General features: G+C 39.7%; 1 protein-coding gene across 3 annotated transcripts in view; it reads left to right on the forward strand.

Annotated features, from left to right (window-relative positions):
* Positions 1 to 15,880, forward strand: part of JAKMIP2 (janus kinase and microtubule interacting protein 2) — a 146,964-nt gene that overhangs the window by 125,935 nt on the left and 5,149 nt on the right. For 2 of the 3 annotated variants that reach the window (XM_090289272.1, XM_090289271.1), the window contains 4 exons: positions 778 to 855; positions 2,786 to 2,989; positions 7,633 to 7,698; positions 11,850 to 11,920. In XM_090289272.1, coding sequence (XP_090145398.1) covers positions 778 to 855; positions 2,786 to 2,989; positions 7,633 to 7,698; positions 11,850 to 11,900 — 399 coding nt within the window. In that variant the 3' untranslated portion in view covers positions 11,901 to 11,920. The remainder of the gene's footprint in view (positions 1 to 777; positions 856 to 2,785; positions 2,990 to 7,632; positions 7,699 to 11,849; positions 11,921 to 15,880) is intronic. The other variant, XM_090289270.1, reaches the window with a different exon arrangement.

The following is a 15,880-nucleotide window of genomic DNA, read 5'->3' on the forward strand; positions in this document are numbered from 1 at the left end:
ATGCTTGAAATGCACAAATATGAGTTACACATTCAGCCTATACCCAACACTGTTCTAGGCGCTGGAGCTGAGAAGGTCATAGGGAAAGTCGCCAGCAAAGTTATTCACGCAGGCAGTTACGGACTGAAGGCAGTTATACACACAAAGAAATAATTGACTGACCTTAGGCTATATTATATACAAAGATATATCCTTACATGCTAATGGCAGAATGTGCACAGCAGCTAGGAGCGGCAAGGGAACGTCAGACTGAAGTCTCCAGCTCACACGGGTTCTGCAGCAGGAGCAGAGGCTTGTTAAGCTGCACTGTGGGCGGAACCACTGCGCTCTAAGTTCTAATCTATCTTTGTGTTTGCTGATCTTACACAGATGACTTCGATGGGTGTTTCATTATACAGCTCTGCTGTACTACGTTTCATAACAGTCTTAAAAAAATACAGGATCATAATATATTGGCACAGATATACTTTTTTGTTAACATTTATCTTGTCGGAATCTAACCTTGATCACATGCTCTTGAATTGGCAAACAAATCCTTTAGAGCTTTCTGTGTGGATTGTTCATTATGTCTTTTATGCTTCTTCCCATTGATTTTCACATTCTCTGTGTAAGACGATGGAAGTTGAACTATTTCCCTAACAGACAAAATCGATGACCCTACAAATACTAGTGATTTGTCTTGTGCTGGAATTAGAGAAAACATTGATCAATATGATTATATATCACTTTCTGGTTAACAAGGCTGACTCGATGTATCAATGTGGCCCTTTTTTATAGGAGCAATTCTGCAAAATCAAAGGATATCTGGAAGAAGAACTAGACTATAGAAAGCAAGCTCTTGACCAAGCATATATGGTAGGTACAGCAAGCAATCAAGACACCCAGAATGTTTACATCGTACACTATGGAGGAAAGCACCCTATTTAATTTGTCATGCTTGTACTCGAATAGCCCACAATATGGAATGGCATATTTACTCAATGGTTTCCATTTCTTATTTTAGAAAATATATCTCTAGCTCTTTACTGTTATAATATTCTTATAATATTTAATAAATATTTAAATGAACTTTAAAATTTTTTAATTAAATGCATATCATTATATAACATTGTAATGAAAGACAGACTGCGTAGCAGTGGATGTTAAAGAGGAAATGAATTTAATCCAATTGGGAGCCTAAACTAGTGAGTGATAGAATCTTTAATGTTTGTTATATACATTTTTAGTTCACTTCTTTCTCACAACAACCCTGTGAGGTGTAGGTGGTAGTATTCCTGTATTATGCATGAGGACACGAAAGCTTAGAGGGAAAGAACTCTGCCCACATTGGTAAGTGGGTGGTGTTTAGATGTGACTGCGGACATTGTGGCCTTAACTACCGTAATCCGGCCTCCACAGGCAAGGCTGTGTCGGTTCCCGGGCTGCGCGTTCTTCTCTCCCGTGCGGACTGAGGAGCACACCTGGTCCATTCCCCTGTACAAAAGTCATAATAAGCAACTCCTGCTATTGGACTATAGCCTGCATTTCTTCTCTCCGTAGGCACTGCCCCCACCCATTAATTCACAGTAATGACTCAAGAGAAAAAGAGCAATCTTAAAAGAGGAACATTCCAAGGAGTTGCTTGGAGAGGTTTTTATAATGCTTTCTTTCCTGGAAGCAGCTTGCGTCATTTTTGGGAAAAGAGTGAAGCTCTTAGCTTCTGCTTATAACAAAGATGAATTGGTATTTCCCCTCCAAAATGAATAAGAGGTTCTGAGCATTACTTGATGAGGAAAAAAGGGAATGAGTTAGTTGCTAGAGAATAAAGAGGGAAATGCTTCTTCCTGTCCCTTCCTACCCTTTATCCTTGCCTCCTCTACCTATACTTAAAAAGATGAAGCTGTGTGTTTGGCCCATCTTGTTTGTGCATTCAGACAAGAATATTTAACTTCAAAAAGATGAGATCTGCATAGTCCAGGACAAGACCTAGGCCAACATGCCTCCCCCAGGCATATGTCTACCTACCTCTGTCAAAGTCACAAGGAGCAAGATTGTAGATTTTGACAACTGTGTCTGAAGCATGTTTAACAAAAAAACACTCAGATATAAAGAAGAGCAGGCTCTTCATCTAGAAAAGAGAAGACTCAGGAGGCATTTTTATAGCTAGAGCAACTGTAAATATCAGAGTTATAATTTTTAAAAAAGACCAATTCCAGAGACTCTAGGCCATTGTTAGATCAGATTTTCTAACTTGTATTTTAAGAAAAAATATAGAGGTTGAAAGCCACCTTTAGGTACACAGGTGTGTCACATGGAAAAGAGGTGGTATTTTGTGAATGAAATTTAACTTTAATTTCAACTATTTTGTTCCAACTTTGACCACTTTTCAATATTTCTCTCTAAAAGTATGGCTACCATAATAGATGTCTTTAAATATCTGAAGGGCTATCAAATGAGAGAGAAAACAAACTTATTTCCAGCTATATTTGAGAATAGAAGGATGTGTAATTATTATAACAAAACAGGAACTTTCTAAAAATAAAAGTTGTCCCCCCCAAAAAGGACAAATTTCTCGTCATCCAAGAAGTTACCATATTGGCTGAATGACTCTTATGGAATCTTGTAAAGGGGATTTACTAAAAGGGTAGTTAGTCTGGATAAGCTATGAAACTGATTTTATTGCTGTGGTCCTGTAAAACTAACATAATACACCCCTTCTCAAACACACACACGTATGTACACACTTACCCCACACATAAATAAATACTAAGTTCCAAAGTTAGACTTTTCTACTTTTATTTGCCAGAGAATCCAGGAACTAGAAGCTACTTTGTACAATGCTCTGCAGCAAGAAACTGTTATCAAGTTTGGTGAATTATTAAGTGAGAAACAGCAAGAGGAGCTGAGGACTGCAGTCGAGAAGCTTCGGCGGCAGATGCTGAGGAAGAGCAGAGAGTATGACTGTCAGATTCTTCAGGAGAGAATGGAGCTCTTACAGCAAGCCCATCAGGTGAGGGTTGAGTGACGTCGGTGTAGAGTAGCAAATGGAACTTCGTACTGAGTTCATGCTATTGAATATGGGTGTGGAGCAGTCCAGGAGCAAGAAGCTATTTTCAGAGTAAAATAAATAAATATTGTTTTCTACATACATTCAGATAAGGGATGACTGTTTTTGCAATGATTCAGTCTTTAAAAAATTGGAATTTTAAAGGCACTTCCTATTGCTATGATTTTTGCAACTATTTGGCCATGAAATAAGCTTTGAATCTCATGGAGTCTGATAATCTCTGTTGTGCAGGAAAGCAGAGACATTGTCCAGGAAAAACGCTTTCCTCCTGTTGCTCATCCCAGACTGTAACCTAGCCTGATCAAATAACCTGAATAGGGTAAAAGAACACCAGGGCCTTTCTCTTTATTCCCAGAACAAACAGCAACAACAACAAAGCTTGGGAGCTGCCACTTACTTCCTGGCATTTGCTCTATGTCAGCAAATAAACTAAGGTCTCTACTGACATCATTTCATTTAATCTTCACAAGAGCCCACTAAGGTGAGTATCCTTATTATCCCAACCTAGGAGCTAGTGATACGGAAGATAAGAGTGTTTTAATGATTTGCCCAAGACAACACAGATAGTAAGCAACAGAACCAGGATCACAGCCCAGGTCCATCTGACTCCAAGGCCAGTACACATAACCACGCACATACTGTCCAATGCAGCTTGAGTCATGTGTGATTTATATGATTCATCTAGACCAGCGAGGCTCAAATAGACACACAATATCAAGTTGTAGCCCAAATTTTTCATCATGACATAGCTTGGCAGGCGAAGCAGATTCCATAAGGCTTTCATCATCGGAAGTGCCAAGCGTTAGTACTTGGTACTCAGAAGTTGTCATGAGCAACTGGTACAAAACCCAGATGGGCTATACAAGAAGTAAGAATCATGTGGTCAACAGAGATCAAGGTGAGTGGAAAAGGAACAGAGGTTATTTTATAAAATCAATAAGAACAGTGTATGGGCAACTTGACACTTAGACCACTTCAGATGGAGCCAGGAGCTTTATGGATCTTTATAGGCTAACGGACTCCCCAAATTAACAGGGAACGCTGAAGCCATTTGTCCCAGACATGATAAATGCATGCATGCTTGTTTCAATGCCCCTTTAGATTCCTTCATAAAGGTTTAGGTTTTGCCCCTGAAAAGAGTTTTTAAAGCCTTTAGTAGTAGATTCTATGGCATCATTACATTATCACAAGCATCCTTTCCTGTTATCTTCTGCACAAATTTCTTATGCTACAAAGCATTTTATTTCAACAAATCAGGAGTTGAGATGTGGAACCACAGAAGCATTTATTCTTAAGATGACGTGTAGTTATCTAAATTTATGTATGGTTAAAACCTTATCATCTAAGTCCCTTTTTAATCAGCTAAAGTACTTCACTCACAAAAGAGATGGGTTATTTTGTTTTGTTCGTCCTTCCTCCCGATGAAGAGGGACAAAGCAATAACACAAATCAGCCATGACTGAGGCAATTTCAGAGAGTGGCGAGAGTGCTATGATGAACATTATACAATGTGTGTGTGTGATAGAGAGTTGGGGAATGGAACGGCTGCTTTAGATGGGCTAGTCAGACAAGACCTCTCTGAGACATCTAAAGCCCAAGCAGCCAGACATTTGGCGCAGTGTCCCAGAAGATTGGGACAGTAGGGGCTGGGTGGGGGTGTTTGGGATATTCAGGGAACACAGAGAAGACAAGTATGGCAGGAGCACTCAGAGCCAAGAGGTAGTTGATATGAGGTGAAGTTGGAGAGGTAAGAAGGGACTAGATCACGTAGGGCCTGAGTGCAACTCAACTAACTCTCTCTTCTTCCGCTTCCTCACCCCCTTAAAATTCGTGGAATGCCATGATATGTGCCACCTTAATAGTTCACACTGACTGCCATACATGGTTGTAGATTGGACTAGAAGCAGGAAGAGCTGGCAGTGAGCTGTCATTCTAGTCCTGATGAGGGACAGCAGTGACTTGGTGCAGTTGGTAGCAGTAGCGATAATAAGAAGTAAGGTAGAAAAGGGATGTATTTTCAACCTGACAGCATTTCCAGCTGGATTGGACGTCAAGTGGATGGGAAGAAAAAAGAAATTAAGTGAGCATCACACGATGTGCCTTAACTAACTCATTTAATAAATATGCAGAGGCAGCTTCTTTGTGCTGAGCACTGTACAAGGTATTGGAGATTGGTGATGAAGTTATATGTGGTTTTGCCATTGATTATCTCTTCTACTTAATTTGTTTTGTCCTGTGTTTTAAATTTTGCCTCCCCACCAGAATCTGATAGTTCCTTGAGGTCAGGAACTAATTGATGCTTTATCTGTGTTCTCTATTACATCTGGCACAGTCCTGAACTTGAAAGAAGTTGCCCAAGAACCACAGACTTAATAGTCAAATAGATACTGCAGTAATATCACATGTATCTGATTATATTGATGTAAATTTGTCTCCACATTCAGTAGACATACCTCAGAATTATTTGTGCACTCAAGGTGGAAATGTCTATCAATTTTGTTCTTTTACTGTGTAGTGTTGGAACATGCAATATACATAAGCATGTGCACATGCGCACGCATGCGCGCGCACACACACACCATCGGCATTCATTGTTGTATCATTTCAAGGTCAGCCTTGATAACCTCTCTGACCAAAACCACCATCCTCTCCTACACGCACCTTAACCCCTTTCCTTTAAAGAAGGAGTTTTCGGTCTCTGCACTACTAATGTTCTAGGTCAACAGTTCTTTATGTGGGGGCCGCCCTCCTATATTTGGGCGTTCAGCAGCATCCCTGGCCTCTGCCCATTGGGTGCTTGTTGCACCAGCACCCATTTCCCCCCACATTGTGACCAGTAATCATGGGATTTTAAAATGTCCAGGCAACTGGGTGTACTAAAGCCACAGAACTCTACATGTTAAAATAAATTAACTACCTAACTACTTTAATATGTACAGACATTGCCCCCCTGGCTGGTTTGGCTCAGTGGATTGAGCGTCGGCCTGCGAGCTAAGTGTCGCTGGTTCGATCTTCCAGTCAGGGCACATCAGAGAAGGAAAACTCTGACTCCAAAAAACCTCCGCTGCCTTGCGGCATACCTCTTCAGGGGAAAGGCTAAGGGAGTAAACCCCGACAGAAAATCCGGAGCCGGAGTCCCTAAGGCAGTTTGACGTTGTAGTCAACACCGGCAACTCCTGCGGCACACCTGAAGCCAAGCTGTAGTGACTCCGTCTTTCCCTTGGACCCTTCAGCTGCGAAGAGAGGGGGGGTCTGCTGCATGGGCAACAGCAGACCCTCCATATCACCCTGCCCAGGCTCTGTAGCTTCAGCTTCACTGGAGAGGACACTCCAGCGTCATCGCAAGATGTCGATTCAACACGGGAGGAGACAGATACCTGTCACTCCCGAGTAGGACTGCACAACCATTCTCGGCGGTGCAGATAGACTCTTAAGAAGCTACACCATCGTCTCTCGAGACGGACGGCTGCCAACGACAGACATTGCCAAATGTCTGTAGGGCGGCCAAATCATCTCCAGTTGAGAACCACTGTTTTAGAGAAAGGAAAATAAGATTTCCAAATTCAAGTACTCTTTGTTCTAGCTTCCCTTTTTTCTCTCTACATTGCATTATAAAAACCTCTTCTTTTATATTATCACGCCATTTCACTGCCAGTGTGTTCTCAGTCTGCGGTTCTCCATTTTCTGATTATTCTGAAAAGAGGCGTGAAATAACAAGCCTACGCTATGGAACCATGTGCCCTAATTGTAAACAGCCTTTAGATTGCGAGGTAGAAATTTGAAAACTTTTCACTTGCAAAGAATTGTCTATATGATGTTGATTTCAAATCTGCTATTTAAATTACTGGAATTTTATTGGAGAGTTACAGATAAATTTAGAAATAATCCTGGAACATTTTTGTCTTCAGGATTACTTGTATAATTTTTATGCTTTTTTTCCCCAAAATTTATCAGTTCCCTCCTTGACATTTTTATGGAAGTGAAAACTCTGCTTTATGAGAACTGGCCAATCATGCTTTGTGAGGAAATTCCACCCTGAAACAGTAAAATAAGGTTGTAAAGAAAGGTGAGCGAAAAACAACGGACTTGTTTACATTCGTGTTAGTCAGCTTCAGCCATTTTTTACTGTAGTAACAAACAGCCAAAAATCTTAATCCACATGGTTTACAATGACGTTTGTTTCTTGTTCACTAGTTCTGATTCACACTCCTGTCTCTGCTAGGATGTGGCATTCCCACAAGTCACATCCCACAGACCAAAACCGGTCCCACAGCCAAGCCCAAGGACAGTGAGTGGGGTGGGGACTGGAACTCTCTCACAGGGAAGGGGTCTGCAGGGACAGACCCAGTAGAGAGGGCTAGTAAATATATTTTTAAATATAATTGATGACAATAATTTTCCTCCATAAGAACAGGTAATTTTGAAAATGCGACGATGGGTGTGGAAAAATGTGTATGTGATGTTTCCAGGTGCTGGTACTAATAATGTTAATGTCTTTATGGAAAGTTGACTGTTTTAGGTTGGTGAACAATCTTTTTGTTCAACTTAATGCCTATTAATGCTTTTCCTTTTTCTTCTTTCTTCAGAGAATTCGTGACTTAGAAGATAAAACGGACATCCAGAAAAGACAGATAAAGGACTTAGAAGAAAAGGTACGTGTTAAGTTCAATATCTATTTTAATTGTATTTTTTAATCAGAAATTAATGTGTCACTCATGTGTGTTCTTTCTTTACTCTCAGTTGCTGTGTATTTTGCCTAGGCAGGTGTAGTATTAGGTTGGCCAAAAAGTTTGTATGATTTTTTCCACAAAATAAAAGACACATTTTTTATTTTCACCAATAACTTTATTGATTTGGATATCTTGAGTATGACAGCTACCTCCCGCTATTGGCTTCTAGTGAGTAGAGGTGCTGCTAAATATCTTCCAATGTATAAGACAGCCCCACAGCAGAGAATTATTTGGCCAGAATGTCTATAGTACCAGGAAACTTCAAACTACTTGTGACACATTCGATCAGTCATGGCACCTCCTCCAAACACTGTACAAATCATTTTGTATTTCAGTTGTGTTCTTACCTTTCTTGAAATAATAAAGCATAGTGCACTTAAAATGTTGCTTATTTCCTTCCATCTTCAATATTAAAATGGCTGCACAAAAGTTCACCAACTTTGATACATTTTAAAAAATTGCGTGCTAATACGACAGCTGTCTCAATGCAATCTAACAAAATGGTTCGAATGAAACAAAGACAACTAAGCACTACTAGAGCCATCGTATGGAAAAAATGCAATGGACTTTTGGCCAACCCAATAGATGTAGCCTTCACCTTTGGTCAGGGACCAGGATTCCAGCAAAGATTCCGCCTTCAGTAACCTGGCCTTGACATCCTTGCCTTTTGTGTTGATTCCCATTCTTTTCCACAAGTGTTTTCTTTCCTCAGTTTTCTCTTCTTTATCTTTTTTTCCTTTTCAAAAGTTTCTTTTACATTGTTACTCTGCTTTCTTTTTAAAATCTTTTTAGCACCTTCTTAAAAAATCCCTTTATTATTCATTAAAGCCCTTTGTTTCTGACACTGCAGTTTTATCTTAATAATAAGTACAAAGCTTTAAATTGATATATGATCATTATGCCCTCATATCACCTCCTCATGTCATTGTCCCCAGTGATCTGAGTCACTGCTTCTTCCAACCAAGTGAGCCAACACTTTTTGATTTTGTATACAGCGTAGTAGTTCTTAAAGAGCACACTCACAGAGGTGTGTGTGGTGGGAGCAGGGAGGGGGCTCGTGCAGGGATGCTGAACAGCTGCGTTGAGTTAAACAGTCTTACACAACAAAAAATGATCCTGCCCGGTGCCCAGAGCTCCCTGTGGAGGAACACAGCAAAGATAGCACGAGGTTTTCCTGAAGTTCCAGTCTGATTGACTGGAAGTAGGTGTCTGATCCCTGTGTTGCAAAATAATATGGTTGTTTTCAGTATCTTTCATGGTCACCCAGGAAGGAAATAGCAAACCATCTTCCATTTCTGAGACAGTGGTTAGAATTTGCTTCATCCCAAACTGCTTCAGTAGTTGTTCATGTATATGGGATGAGACGGGGCTGATGGGGGCTGTTAGCCAGACCACAGCCACCTGGATTCTTATGTAGGCACTTATGTGACCTTGGGTAAGTGGTTTCACCCCCACCCCCCGCCCCCGTGTCAAAGCCATCTCTACAAAAGAGGGATGATAACACTTGCCTTCTCCTCCTCTCCATGGGGAACAAATTAGGTCCCTTAGGTGAATATTAGAAAACGGGAAGAAAGTGTAAGTCAAATTTAAAAGCATGATTTTTAAAATTTCCGAAGAGAAAGCATACTTCTGCAAAATTTTAAATTTGCTGTTTCCTCCTTTCAGAAGTGTGCTCTTTAGTTCTGCAGGATTGAATGAGGCAAAGTTAAACTAAGGACTTAGTCTACTTTCTGAGGTGTTTGGCAGGAAGACCCACAGAAGGCGGGGACTGCTCTACAGCTCCCCTGGTTGTCAAAGGACACGCCAGGTCTTCCATTTACCACAATTTTTGAATGACGAGGTCTCGACTCTAGTTGTTCTCTCTGCTCATCAGCCCTGGGGCTGTCTCAAGCAGAAAGTGACAGTAAAGACAGTTCTGCCCCAGAGACATTAGTTCAGTTCAGTCCCCATTCAACTGAGGAAAACAAACAAACAAAGGATTTTTTTTTTTTTTCTCAATGCTCAGATTTTTTTTAATCTACTAATTTTACCACCCCAGCCATTCCCTTAATAAACCTCATGGAAATGTTGGGAAGAGAGAGATTTAGATTATGTTGAGTTCAGAATTCCATGTGAGCTTCCGATTTCACAGATTTGACCTGTTTTAAACATTTATGATAATGAGATAAGGTACTTAACAGAAAATAAGAATTCTTTAGCTTTCAAAGCAACATATTCTACATGTTGTATTACGTTAAGCCACTTAAGAAACGATCCAGTTTGCTTCTGATTAGAGATTTGAATGAAATGAGCACCTTTTATTCTTCTGTTCGCTTGACCTCAATTCTACTCATCTACAAGTCTAGTAAAAAAGCTGAAGATCACTTATGCCAGAGGCAGTCTTCATTCTCTCCCCTGGGATACTTGAACACCCTCTCAGGGTATATAATATATTCCTTCACTTTGTTCCTAATTCCCATGCACACAGTTAATATAAATCACGTGATAACAACAAACAGCATATTTGCCCAAAATGTGCAGCATTCTACCATATCCAAAGCATGTCCATTTCCATCATCTTGTTTGGTTCTCATAATTATTCTATAATTCAGCCACAGCGAACATTATGGTCTTCTTTTAAACAGATAAGAAAACAATAGCTCAGCATTTAAACCTCTTGCCCAAGATTTTTCCAATTCATGGCAAATCAGGGCCAGAGGTCTGCCTGCTGCACTGCATAGACGAAGAATCTCATTACAGACTGCGTGATGGGCACCTCCTCACTCAGGCCCAGAGAGGTAGTGCTGGTGTTCGACCTTCTCCTGGGAATAGTGGAAGCCTTCCATTTCACTCCTCCATCTCCTCCTGCTACAGGCGCCATCATGTCCCCCTCCATCTTCAAGGAATGAAATGAAAAGGACAGTTTCTGCATTTTAGACAACAGAGTAGTCACCAATACCTTGGTCTTAGCAACATATTTATAACTTACTCATACAATATTGCCATGGTGAAGCAAGAGTCTATAAGCCATGGCATGAAAGGAAATAGGCAAATAATATGCCCAATCTGGGAATGTTCTATACGCCATAGAAGCTGTCAGGTGCAACAGAAGGCCCCTGAAGAGTGATAACAAAGCAAAAGACTTCCTGATTCTATAAGAGTAAGTCACCAAAGAAATCGGTATTTGAAAAACTGACCTGACCTGTGACCTTTGATAATCAGTATAGAGGTGGTTATATACTAGTGCAACACAGGCATCTGTTGGTCCATCCAAGTATCTGCCTCTCTAGCGAAGATTCTTGGTGAAGAGAAATAAAATCAGGCTTCATGTATCTCCCATAAGTCAGGTAAGGTGAGATCTATCTCAGAAGCACGACAGGCTGGAATAGCATTGTATATTCATTATCCAAAATGTCCACTGACGTATGTGCATATTTCACACCAACAGGAAGGCCACACAAACTTGCTTGTGCAGGAGAGACCTGTTGCCCTGGTATAATTACAGATAGTATCCCATTTCCCTACCTGGGGTATCCCACTCTGGATAATTTGTCATATGTTTACCTGCATATTAATATTCTTCGTGCTGTGCCTCAGTCCTAAAACCTAACACATTAACCAAAGACTGATAGCATTGAGTGATTAAGTGTATGCTCTGATTATATTGTATCTGCAATAACCTCCCACACATTAAAAATGGAAACAATGACATATAATACAGTAGGACTTGGGAGGTCTAAGCTCTAAACTTCACTATGCCTTGTAATTATGTGAAATTAGTCAATTGATTAACTTCTTTGCTTATTTTTCTCACTTACAAAATTAGAGACTTAGATCAATTCTCTATAAGACACCCCCCACCACCAGAATTCTAAAATGTATGACTCAATGTTAGTTGAATACCAGTTAGTGGTTCACTGCATTGCTTTGCCAGTAGAAAAATAAAAGGTTATGTTATTTTTCTGAAACAAAAGGTACTTGGTGTTATATGAGAAGTGGTCAGGCGAGCAATGTGGAAAAGCTGAGGTTTTGTACTACCTGAATGGCACTACAGAAATTCAGATTTACATAATCTTCTTCTTTTTCTTCTGCAGTTTCTGTTTCTATTCTTGTTCTTCTCTCTTGCCTTTATTCTATGGCCTTGATGTCAAGGTGCCTCTTTAAGGTAAGATTCCATTTAATTCTCAAAATGTGGTTCTGATAGGTATTTGATAAGAAGGATGATACATGTAGTTACTGTAGTTACTATATGCTTATGTTTAAAAAATACACTTGGTTTGATTGGCTTAAATGCCATAAAATGAGAAATAGAGCCAATCCATTTAGGTGTTTATTGAAGAAATAAAGAAATTGTGAAGTATAATGAGAATCAAGAATTTTTTTCTAGTTAACAGTTTTGCTTTAGGAAGTCACAATGTCTATGGATCTAAGTATCCTCATCATAATCATTACACAGAGAGAGTTGCTTCTATATCTGAAAAATGAAGAAATATATTTTTAGTCTCTTTTCCAGCTTGAACATTCTGATTTCTGTGAATCTTAAGAAGCTAACAATGACTGATTTTTAAAAACTCTTTCTTCCAATCTGTCTTCACCAGAACTCAGGAAAGCAAGAAAGTGAAACTGGATCTTGGGTTTTCAAATAAGATTATTGTCAGTGTCAATTTAGAAAAAGAAGCAGAGTCTTCTTGCTAAATTAAGTCCATGTCTCATGAGTACATAGATAAATAATCTTAGACAACAATTCCCAATGCTATTAAAAATAAAAATTCCATGGCCTTCCTTGGACTTAACAAATCAGATTACTGGATGTGAGGGTGAGGTAAATGGTGGGAAAGACAGAGAGCAAGGACTGGTCTGTACTTTTAACAAGCATATCCGGTGATTCTGACGTCCACCCAGGTATGGAAACCACAAATCTCCTTACCATTATTTAAAAATGAGAAAGGGCTAGCTGCTAGTCTAAATCGTGGTCTGTCTCAACTTTGGTTATCCTATTAAGCCATATTATTCAGGGATCTTTCCTGGACCACAGGTTATTTAACATTTTCTATAGCAAATTGACAAAAATGGAAGAGAGACACTTTCTCTTTCCATGGGGATCAACTGTTACCTGCAGGTGGAACTTACAAGCAGGCAGTCTCCAGCACGTACAAGAAGTTAAGCAGATGTGCCCAGAGAGCTATGTCTTCATATAACCAACTCTCTGGCTTTATGCCTTCCAAACTATTTTCTTTTCAGACTGACAAATATCCTTTATGTGGTAGCCTTGCAGCACATAAGGAAGAAGACTTAGTCTCTCAAATTGAAGGAGAATATCTTAAGTGAAATGGGTGAGGTCCTCTAAGAAAGGATTGCAATGGTTAGAGCATCAGAAAACAAACAGCCCTCCCCACAAAGAACAATAAATAAATAAACAGGGCAAATAAAGTTCATCAGACACAATTACTATGTGGTGGTTTAGGAAAGAAAAGTCCAACTTCAGAAATAAATACTAGTTTGAAATGTGTAGGTCTGATTATTAACATCAATAATGGCTAATATTATGTGTCAGGTACTATTTTAAGCAACAGATACACGAATCCTCACACCGCCCCCCATAAAGTATTGCTTTTTTTAAAATGGCTAGAGGTATTGTAGCATATGACTTTCTCAAGGCCACACAGCTACAATTCTCAGAACTAGGATTTATGCCCAGACAGCCTCACTCAGGAGTCCACTTTCAGCTACCACACTGCCTCACAAATGGAAGAGGACATTTCTCTCACATTTTGAGCATCATTTATGTTTATGTCTATATCAGCAGATATCTTCCCAATTTGTTAGTGCCCCTTCCTTATTGGGTTTTGAAATTACAATGTCCCTACCTGTTCCCATTTTTTTAATTTGTAATTCCTTGAGGGATGTACAAAATTTGATTTGCTTTTCCTCCAGAGTAGCATATAATTGATACTTAGTAATTGTATGTTGAATGAAAAAGGTTATTAATGTACAGCAAAATGGCTTAGTAGTTTAGAGCCTTGAAGTTAAATAGACTGTGAAGTTTGAATCCTGCCATTTACTAGCTATGTCATGGTAGAGGTTTAATCTACCTGAGATTAGGTTTTCTGTTCCATAAAATAGTTGTAATTATATTACCTATAGTACAGTATTATGTTAAAATAATTAAATTAGCCCTGGCTGGTGTGGCTCAATGGATTGAGTACCAGCCTGAGAACCAAAGGGTAGCCGGTTCGATTCCCAGTCAGGGCATATACCTGGGCGCATGCCAGGTTCCCCAGTTGGGGTTGTGCAAGAGGCAAACCACACATTGATGTTTCTCTCTCTCTCTTTCTCCCTCCGTTTTTCAAAATCTTAAAAAAAAAATTAAATGAGGTTATCACATTGCCTGAAATGTAATTCAATAGTCAGCAACTCTTTGCTATTATTTTTTTTAATAAAGCTATCATATTTACTGAGTTTGCAAATGTCTAAATTTGAAATTATAACCTCTAGTGTTGTCAAGTGGTTTACCACCTAAACCAAATCAAGTAGTTGCCTTTTCATCTCCTCTTTTCAGGGAAAAATCTGGATTTAAATAATTCAAGGGAATAAAACATTACTGAAAACTGATTCATGCCACTCCTATCTCCAAAGCAGGCGAGAAAGGCATAGGAAGAAGTTAGGAAGAAAAATGCTTGGCTTGTTGGCAGGTAGTAAAAGCATACTGCAAATAGTTATAAACATCGTCGTCGTCGTCGGCAGCCGTCCGTCTCGAGAGACGATGGCGTAGCTTCCTGAGAGTCTATCTGCACCGCCGAGAATGGCTGTGCAGTCCGATTCGGGAGTGACAATCCCTGCCGCACTTGGTACAGGTGAAGGCAGATGGCCGTTGTTGCTGCTGTTGACGCTGCTTCCGCCTCGATCTTTTCTGGACCGCCTCCTCGTTGCGCGCAGCCTCTGCCCGTGACGTACCTTGCCTGACCGCGAGCCTCCAGGCTAGGCGGTCGTCTGCTTGAACTTCCCATGTGTTGAGATTATTGTCTGACTAAATTACTAATGTATATTCAGCTCTTCGACCCAAAACTAATTTAAATGATATATAAAGATACCCCTCAAATGGACGGACTTGTGCTATTATTTTAGCAGTTACCTAAGTCATTTTGTTGGTGATGATCTAAAAGCTGCTGAAGGCTTCCGAGAAGGCACCCTTCTGCTCTCAGTGGCTGCTGACTGAATGATTGAGTTCCATGGATTATATTGGGACCTTGACCGTAAGCAGGGGAACCCAGTGGTTTCATCTTCCTAGGCATTCTGCATATTTATTTCAGATAAATGGTGTACCACCAATTTTTTCACATTAGTTACACAGGGAGACAAAGGGAAGACAAAATGAGAGGAGTCCAAAACCAAAAAGAGCTCTCACCAGGTTACTTGTTATATTCTGATACACCGACCCATTGAAAATCCTCCTCTTCGGGAGAGAAATGGATCAGTGAAGACAAGAACAGCCCCAGCTTGTTCACTATGAAGTCCGGAAGGCCAGACAGGGAAGGCGACCATGATTCTTTATCCACATGCTCTAACCTAGTTCATTTTTTAAATTAAAAATTTTTTTTTCAATTACAGTTTACATTCAGTGTCATACTTTGTATTGGTTTCAGGTGTCCAGCATGGTGGTTGGACAGTCATATACTTTACATAGTGTCCCCTGATATTTCCAGCACCCACCTGACACCATAAGTAGTTATTCCAATATTATTGACTGTATTCCCTTGCTGTAGTCTAGTTTTTTTCATGAAACTCCTCTAGTTGTCAACCTGGAGTCTTGATCTTGAGAGCTCAATGTTCTCACTTCTTGCCTAGTAACATTAAACATGTTAAAAGGCCCATAATACCATATTATTATGATGATTTTAAAAAACATTAAAATACTTTATTATAAAAACAGCAGCCATGTTTGATTAGTTTTAAATTCTCCATTAAAAATATGCCAATGTTTATTTCTTATTGCATTTATAGTTTATCAGTCTCTGCTCCCACCAAGGCCTGTAGGTGACCTATGGAAAACAAATGACAATATGACCTATCTCTACTACATCTCTCTGTAGACTAGGAAAATTTTGCTCCTTATTCTTTTATATTG

Source organism: Furipterus horrens, unplaced genomic scaffold (genome assembly GCF_987537825.1).
Source record: "Furipterus horrens unplaced genomic scaffold, mFurHor1.1.pri manual_scaffold_10, whole genome shotgun sequence".
Taxonomy (NCBI): domain Eukaryota; kingdom Metazoa; phylum Chordata; class Mammalia; order Chiroptera; family Furipteridae; genus Furipterus; species Furipterus horrens.